Source organism: Drosophila takahashii, chromosome 3R (assembly GCF_030179915.1).
Source record: "Drosophila takahashii strain IR98-3 E-12201 chromosome 3R, DtakHiC1v2, whole genome shotgun sequence".
In the NCBI taxonomy this organism is placed as follows: domain Eukaryota; kingdom Metazoa; phylum Arthropoda; class Insecta; order Diptera; family Drosophilidae; genus Drosophila; species Drosophila takahashii.
Window position 1 is genome coordinate 32370731 of NC_091681.1, and position 9710 is coordinate 32380440.

The following is a 9710-nucleotide window of genomic DNA, read 5'->3' on the forward strand; positions in this document are numbered from 1 at the left end:
AGAAAACCGGCTCTCTCGGGGGCTCCTAATCAATTTAACCACTCCAATCGATTTGAGCCAAAAAATAATTTGTTTGGAAAATAACTTAAAAGCGGATAAACGTGAATTAAAAATTTCCTATGAATTTAAGGTAAACAAATTAAAGAAAATTGGCCAAAGTGAGAATTATTTTAATTAAAATGTAAATAATAAAAGTAAAACTAAAAGACTTTCAAAAGTATATACTTAACAAATAGTTAAAATATGTAATTTAAATTATTATTGAATATTTATTGTTATTAATAAGATTAATTTATCCATACTTTTTCTCTTTATCCCACATTTATTTCGCCAATTCTATTGCCATGATGACCTCAATGTTTGGATTTTGGGGGAGGATAGAATAGAATTCGCTGTTTTCTTGGGGGCCAGAGGAAATAAGGTCGCCAGGGCCTTAATAGCGCTGCTTTCCAGTGTTTGCACAAAGATAAAAACCAGAAACTTTATAGCCAGCCGCAGCGAAATAGATAAAAATGGAAATAATCAAGCGAAAGCGCGACTAGGCTGTGATTTATGCGATATCGTAGTGTCGTAGAACCGTAGAACCGTAAGGCTTCGATAAGGCACGCACCCCAAATGCGCCAAATTCCCTCGATTCCGGGTAAAAACTGCATTCGGCTGAATCGACCTTTCGCTGCTCTTGGGGAAATGCAGTTTCTTCGGGTTTCGAGTGCAAACAGTGGCGGCAAAAAGGAGGGAAAAATGTGAATCACGATGACGACGAGGACGGCGTCGGCTGACGCGCCAAAAACTGATAAGACAACAAAGAAAATCACATGTGAAAGTAGGGAAAAGGAAAATCTCGAGGCGGCAAAAGGTGTTCGCTGCGCCGGCGAGCACTCGCCAGATAAATTGTGAAACGGAAATGAAACACCTACGCAAATAGTGAAAACGAAGCGCAGACACAGCCGCAAACAAGCAACATCCTAATTTAGATAAGAGCCGTTTTACGACCCCCGAAGAAAGTAATTCCGATCCTTAAACCCATATATATCCGTATATCCGCAGCGCTCTAATTAATGCAGCGTCCCGCTCGCCATCACCCTTTCCTTTCCTTTCGACCCATTTGCTCTAGTTTCGCCGTCACCTTTGCTTAATGTACATATAGTATACACCTCATATATGTACCTTTATCGGCGGACTGGATGCTGGACTGCTGGACTGCCGGGATGCGGTTCTTTTGGGCCATTGTCTGCGTGGCAGGGGCGGCCATAAAATTGGCATTGTTTTCTATGGTAAACACGCGCGCAATGTGGTCGTAAAACAAAAGACGCTTTTATGGTTACGCTCATTACGGCACACGCAGTGCAAAGACCTAGATACACACGCAGCTACAGATACGGATACCGATACATAGACCTATGTCGAAATACCCGAGAGATACACCTTAAAATTCTTAAAGTGCGATAAAATTGAAAATTTTAATAATTAAAGTCCTAAGAAAATTATATTGGTCTCCTAAACGAATTGACACATCAACTCTTTGAGAAATAGAAAAGAAAAAAATCATATACAAGATCCTAAATTATTTGATATAATTTTTAAACTAATTTCTCAAAAAAAACACTTAAACCTTTATAAATAAAAGTGATTTATACAAGAACTGTTTACCAAAATGCAGGAATTCAAAGATATAACATTTAATAAGTTAATAAAAAATACTTAAGCGCACAGAATAACATTTTCTTAATCAATTTCATGGAAAAGTTAATGCAAATTAGTTCAAAGCAGCCGAAAAACAATACAAATGCCAACACAAAACCGGCTAGTCTACATATTGAATGAAATAAACAAGATTTTGAGTTTCCTAATTGACGGAAATCCCTCTAACTTTTTTAATTTCTTGCCTGAGAATAACCGCTAAAACTCATTATAGATTAAAGGCATTTAATTATTCCAAAAAGACTGCAAGATCTCGATTTGTTTGCGCTGCACATTAGAACGTTGTGATCATCTGTTGCCAAAGGTTGCAAATGATTAAATAATCACTAATGAGCCCCGATAATTGGGTTAAGCCAAAAAATACAAAACAAATAAAGCGACGAAAAACCGTTTAAACGACATTGATGCTCATCGACGTGTCGGCTGTCCGTTGGCTTCGATTCATATGTGGCCGGGTATTTTAATTTGTGTGAAAATATTGTACAAACAAATAAATCAACAATAACAAATAATAACAATAAAAATAAATATTATACATATTATGGCAATACACCGAGATATAGATATAGATACAGCAGGGAAATGGACGTCATCTATCTGAGAAATGTTGGTCAAATGGTTTTGATAGATATATATGTGTATAATTTTGTAAAGTCATTGCCACACGGCGCATGCGTCACACAAATGCTTAAAACAAACAGAAAGCGCAGCGTTTTAAAGCCATATCAACAGCGAACACTCAACACACAGCTCCACCAACAAAATCAAAACAAAAGCGGGAAAAAAGTAGCAAAGCAAATATTTTCCATAAATATCCATCTGGTGAATGTGAATGCATGAGGGCGTTTTGGGGGGCGCCTGCAATTGAAACTAATTAAAAAGTTTGAGCATGGCTTAGACCCGATTTCGCTGAACTGCCGAGTGCAGCCGAACTGTATCAAAAAGCCAACCAAACCGAATCTGAATCCGAATCCGAATACGAATCCGCATCCGAATCTGAATCTGAAACCGACCTACAGTGGCGCGCTTTTAAAGCAAATAAATAAATAGATAAATGACTAAAAGGTAAATAAATACACATTTTTGGACTGCCTGGCATTACTATTTGCAGAGAGTCTACGCCAAAAAAAGCACACATTTGATGCGCTCTGAACAAATGCCCACACCGCCCGCACCGCAAACATTAATGAGCCAAAGCCACTTGAATTGCCTGTGAAATACAATAAAAATATTAAATATTTAAGCACATTACGGTTATTAGAAGTGCACATAAAGACTTGGATACATATGTGTTCAGTCACCTAAAGTGTTTGGTGTTTGATGATCATGATGATGGGATATAGATATCCGAATGGCAGGCCAAACAGTGTTGAAAGGGAAAATGTTTTGAAGAATGTTGTTTTCTGATTCATTTATCTTTCTATCTTATCTCTATCATGATAATTATTGTATTATTCAGACAATTTGATGATAATCATGGAAGTGATAAAATTATCTGTGAGTAGTGCTTATGTAAATCGGAAATGGTTTCATTTGACAAGATCATGAGTCATTAGAACTGCCCACAAATAAGGTGATCTTGATATTATACTTCATGCTACTGAGATGCCTTCTGTAAATACTTTTAAATGTATTTATATATCATAGATGCCTGATTTATTTGTCGTATTTATAAATAGTGTATCCCCACTTTCCTTTCCATAATTAGTTATTAAATTTTATTTCAAAACAAAACGGAAATACTCATTATAATTAGTTTGTTGAGATTTACTAATTGGTTTACAAGAAAACTAATATAAACACCAATACATTCAAAAGATCACATTCAAACCAATTTATTCAGAACTTATATAATTTGTAGACCATGCGCCTAAATGTAGACTATAAAATTGTTCGAGGAAATGGAAGTGCTGCATTGACAAATGGAAATGTAATGCGGAAAATCCCCGTACTTCTGACTACTCAGGTATTTCTTAATTGAGCAAAAACTTTCATTGAGAAACGAGACAATTGTCCTTTTATGGCCGCCATAATGAGCCTGGCTCACACACACAGTCACAAATGTACACACACACACATAGGCACGGATACACTTGGCCAAACGAAAGGGTTAAGCGGAATATGCACAACGAAAGGCGTCTATGGTTTATGGCCCGAAAATTGGAATGCGTTTTATCCGTGGCCATAAACGTGGACGGATGGAAGGAAGCCAGGATACCAGGAAGTTTTCCGCCAGCACGCGCTATCAATGAATATATTTTTGTTTGGGTTTTTCAGGTAGGATACGAGATTTTCAGCTGAGATGTGAGCAGAAAAGAGGAAGAGGATGCAGAACTGGGTCACTTTCGCAATGACTTGCCAAAAAGGAGAACTGCGCCGCTGTTCTGATGTTTTGCTGCTGCCGCTCGCGATGCCTCGCCACGAATGCGAATGGGAATGAATGAGAGTGACATTGGCATACCTTAACCTCAAAAAAAAAGAACAGATACGAAAGGCAGGGAATACGAACAAAAAAACTGACAGAAAAAATCCACACACACAGATATTATTAAATGTCTTCTTTGTGGGAGCCAAAAGCCAAGGCTTCGTTCTTTTGGTTTCGCTTCTCTCGAAAAACAGAGCGTCGCATTCTCAGTCCAGTCTCCCACCAGAGATTCCGATTCCGATTCCGTCTCCAGACCTCGTCTATAGGGGTTTTTTCTTTCCATTTTTTTTAGATAGAACGAGAGCGAGCGATTATTGATCGCATTAGGGAAAATCGTTAACTGTAACATGGCGTCGCTCAGCATTAGACTTCTGCCTGTGTATCTGTATCTCTCGGCCTGCGTATCTGTATCTCTGAGGGTGTGTGAGTGGAGGGCGTTGCTCAGTGCTCGATTGGCCACGCCCCCCTTCGAGGTTAGTTGCCTGGCAACCGAAAACTCAATTCTCGGCTCTGTTGATACAAGAGGCCGAGTTAGCCAATGCGCTTGCGCCGAGCAACCACTGTGTACGTAAGAGAACCGCCGCTTGTCATTGGTAACTCCGTTTGGCCGGTGGTGAGACACACCTATACCACCGGGCCATTGGTGAGAGCGAGTAGGAGTTGTTTCCGCCGCCTCAGTCGCTCTGCCTCAGCCGCAGTCGACGTCGGCAGCGGGGCACTTGAGCGCGGCTCGAACAATATTTGTTGGCAGCAAGCGCAAGCCAAATAGTAGACAAGCGTTCCCCTCTGCAAACAGTCACATTCAAGAGCTCAAGCCAAAGAGACACTCGAGCGGACCAGCAGCAGCCAAAGCAGCAATAGCATCCAGCAAAGCAGCAAAAGCAAAAGCAGCAGCAGCAAAAGCAGCAGCACAGCACCAGCGATTCCCAGCTTCAGACTTCAGTGGCCAACAGAACAGCCAGCTAAATATCCACGTTCGTGCGTCGGTTTTTTGTGGCCGGTCGGTGCGGCAGACAACAAATAGAGAAATCAAATCAAATCCAAATAAAATCTAAAGAATCATAACAAAAATACACATATATATTTTACAATTAAATCGCAGTGTTTACCAACAAAGCTTAGAACTTACCCAAAAAAAAAAAGAAAGAGAAACCCAAGTGACAAGTGCAGAAAGTGCCCTCGATAAAATGCCCGAAATATGCATGCAATCAATTGAAGCAGTGTTAGTGAAGCACTGAAAACAAAAGTCTCAAGCCAGCTAAAACCAAGTTTTTACGCAAGAACTCCTTTTTAATTTTTCGTTTTTACTAACGCGTTGCCACAACGCGTTGCCTTTTCCATCGATCCACCAGTGGGCAGCGCGTCCGAAAGCCGGCAACATAACGGCGCAACTATTGAACAGCTTTCTGAAGGGTAGCCCCCACCAGACCACCATTGACATCATGCAGAAGCTCTACGCGGAGCCTCCGCCGAGCAGTGCTCCGGTGAGCATGGCCAGCTCCGGAGGTCCTCCGTCGGGCGGAGGAGGAGGTGGCGGAGGAGGAGGACCACCTCCGCCCTCTAACAACAATCCCAATCCGACGAGCAACGGTGGGAGCATGAGCCCCTTGGCCCGTTCCGCCTACACAATGAACAGCATGGGCCTGCCGGTGGGAGGCATGTCCTCCGTCTCTCCCCAGGCGGCGGCCACCTTCAGCTCCAGCGTTCTGGACTCCGCTGCAGCGGTGGCCAGCATGAGTGCCAGCATGAGCGCCAGCATGAACGCGAGCATGAACGGCAGCATGGGTGCGGCGGCCATGAACTCGATGGGCGGCAACTGCATGACCCCCAGTTCGATGAGCTATGCCAGCATGGGATCGCCGCTGGGAAACATGGGCGGCTGCATGGCCATGTCGGCGGCCAGCATGTCGGCGGCGGGTCTGAGCGGCACCTATGGAGCCATGCCGCCGGGATCGCGGGAAATGGAGACGGGTTCGCCGAATTCCCTGGGCAGATCACGGGTGGACAAGCCCACCACCTACCGGAGAAGCTATACGCATGCCAAGCCGCCCTATAGCTACATCTCGCTGATCACCATGGCCATACAGAATAATCCCACCAGGATGCTGACCCTGTCGGAGATCTACCAGTTCATCATGGATCTGTTTCCGTTCTACAGGCAGAATCAGCAGCGCTGGCAGAACTCCATCCGGCACTCGCTGAGCTTCAACGATTGCTTCGTGAAGATCCCGCGGACGCCAGACAAGCCGGGAAAGGGTTCGTTTTGGACCCTGCATCCGGATTCGGGGAACATGTTCGAGAATGGCTGCTATCTGAGGAGACAGAAGCGTTTTAAGGACGAGAAGAAGGAGGCCATCAGGCAGCTGCACAAGAGCCCATCGCACAGTAGCTTGGAGGCCACCAGTCCGGGGAAGAAGGATCACGAGGACTCGCACCACATGCACCACCACCACCACAGCCGGCTGGATCACCATCAGCACCACAAGGAGGCGGGCGGCGCTGGCTCCATTGCCGGCGTGAATGTCCTGAGTGCGGCGCACAGCAAGGATGCCGAGGCCCTGGCCATGCTGCATGCCAATGCGGAACTCTGCCTTAGCCAGCAGCCGCAGCACGTGCCCACCCACCATCACCACCAGCACCATCAGCTGCAGCAGGAGGAGCTCTCCGCGATGATGGCGAATCGCTGTCATCCGTCGCTGATCAGCGACTATCACTCGTCGATGCATCCGCTGAAGCAGGAGCCCTCGGGCTACACACCCTCCAGCCACCCGTTCTCCATCAACCGCCTGCTGCCCACCGAGTCGAAGGCGGACATCAAGATGTACGACATGAGCCAGTATGCCGGCTACAATGCCCTCAGTCCGCTGACCAACTCACACGCTGCCTTAGGCCAGGACTCGTACTACCAGAGTCTGGGCTACCATGCGCCTGCCGGCACCACGAGCTTGTGACATCACCAATACCCGCTGGCTTAAGGACGCGCGGAGCAGATGCTGCGCTCGCAGCAGCAGCAGCAGCAACAGCACTTGCAGCAGCAGCAGCAGCACATGCAACACCAGCAGCAACAGCAACAGCAGCAGACGCAGCAGCAGCTGCAGCAGCAACAGCAGCAGCAGGCGGCAGCGCAGCAACTGACATCCGCTTCCAATACACCAGCAACATCATCAGCGGCCAAGGCCAGCGGCAAGGCGGGATCGGGATCGGGTTCAGGATCGGGATCAGGATCAGGATCTAATTACTCTCAGAAACTCCATCAGCAACAGCAGCAGCAACAGCAGCAACACCACCAGGCGCAGCAGCAACAGTTGCTGCAGGAGCTGCAGCAGGAGGACTCCTCGAACATCACCAGCGACCTGAGCGAGGAGCAACTGCAGCAGCATCAGGCGGCGCAGCAGCAGTTGTACAACAACTATCAGCAATATGCCGCCGCGGCGGGCTATCGAAATTGGAACCACAGCCTGACTTTCAATGGGGCCGCCGCCCTGCAGAATCTGCTGTAGCAATAGCTATAGATCCCAGTCCCCAACCCAAATCCCCATCCCAATCTCGACAGGCAGCGGCTTTGTTGCTAGCCAATTAGCGAGTGCAGTGCCAGTGGCTTTTAGCACTTCCACATCCTTTCGAGCACGTGAGTCTTCGGGCCGCAACTCGCACTTGTACATATACATATGCCTCTTCAGTTTTTCACTTCACTTCAGTTCAGTTCCAATACTATATATATATATAGATATATATTATACAAATACCATTCTGTTCCGCGGGGCTATCAAATCGAGAGGAGGAGCGAAAGAAAAAGTGATGTAGTTGTAAGTGCAGCAGAACTTTTGTTAACATTTTTACGTTTTGCTAAATACACAAATACAAAATAACATAATTCCGTGCCATTTGTTTTCGTTGTTTCGAAACAAGCAATAACAATCAAAGCGGTTAAAACTAAAAATTTAAACAAACATTTTAAATGTATCCGAGAGAAAGAGAAGTAGAGATAGATAGAAGGGATCTTGTGTAATGTTCTTTCAGAAAACCAAAACCCCGACTAAAAACAGTCCCAAAAAGAGAGATACAAATACTAAACACCTTTGTCCAAAGGCAATCGCAATCGCAATCGAATTCGAATCGCAAATGATCAAAAACCAAAAAGAAATCTAAAATCGAAACCATCATATTCAGCAGTCCAGCAAACACCCTAAGAATCTTCAAACTATCTAAGCAACAAAAATCTGGCCATGAATAAGGAAACGTCACGTTTTTTACTGAATAATTTATCAAATTCCCATTTATATATATAAAGCGCATCGATATATTGCCGATATATCGCAAAATCCCGCATTTCATTTATTATACATTGTGTGTCTTCTGTTGTTGTACGAATTCGTTAGGGTAAGGCATTTTGTAAATAATCTATAAATAGATAAATTTAAGCACCGACTCCCAAAAGAAACCCAATTTAACTAAGGACCCACTTGCAAGCAAAACAACTTTTAACTAACTCGAGAATTAATCAAATTGTATGAAATTATGCCACACCACTTGAAAATAAACATAATATAAATATAAATATTGTATAGCATTTAACATTTAATTAGCATAAATAATGAAAGCAAAAAAAAAAAATCACATAAAAAGCGAAAAAGAAAAAAACTGCAATTATTATTCAATAATTTTTAATATTAGTTATATTGTGCGTAAAGAGAAATAAAACAACAAAAAAAAGAATGAAATGCAAACACAAAACAAAGACCCATTTTTACATTGAGCTAAGCTAATTAATTAAACTTGATAAAAAATAGTCTAAATATAAAAAACACACACACACACACTGACACTGACACAGAAACAAATGAAAATTATTGTAAAATACACAATACAAAAATTCAATAAATGTCAATGCAAGAATTAAAATCCAACTCTAAAGCTAGTAAAAATTAATATTATTATAAATCATGCAAAACAAACACAACGTCAACGACAACCAAAATCGACTATTTTAATGTTTGAAATACAAGAAAAAGGAAAAAAAAAAAATCATAAATTAGTTTTCATTTCCCAAACGAACGCGACCATCATTGTTGACTTAAACAACTGACCTCCAACAATCATTTATATATTGATTGGGGTGGCTGCTTGGGGCCTATCTACCCATCGACGATATCGCCTATATCAATGCAGCGAATTCGAATTGAACGACCGATAGCTGAGGAGTTCCAGGAGTCGCTATCTTATCGCAGTCACTCAGATGCAGAGTGCAGTTTTCCACTACTACTACTACTCCGTATATCTATATAGTAGATGTGCACCGATGATAAACCCTTATCGCAGCGCACTCATAAATTGCAACGGAACAAGAAGGTAAACAACGGCCAGGATGGGACATGGGTCCCGTCCCGGACCTGACATACTGACTAACCCATCTCAGCCCAACCCAACCCAACACCTATCCCTCCTATTCCTCTTTTTTTCCGTAATCAGGGAGGGAAGTCTTCCATTTCTGTTTCCACTCTGTTTACTTTCTAGTAATATTCATGGAGCAGTTCGACTCGTCGTCTATGAGTACCTTCCCTATCGTGGACCTTATCTCCGCCAT

The 9710-nt window shown here is 43.4% G+C and overlaps 1 protein-coding gene across 1 annotated transcript; it reads left to right on the forward strand.

The window, feature by feature from the left end:
* The first annotated feature begins 4910 nt into the window (after positions 1-4910).
* Positions 4911-8106, forward strand: fkh (fork head). Its single transcript, XM_017146144.3, is given in 1 exon segment — positions 4911-8106. A coding segment is annotated over 1 exon segment (2058 nt). The 5' UTR covers positions 4911-5568; the 3' UTR covers positions 7627-8106.
* The last annotated feature ends 1604 nt before the right edge of the window (positions 8107-9710 follow it).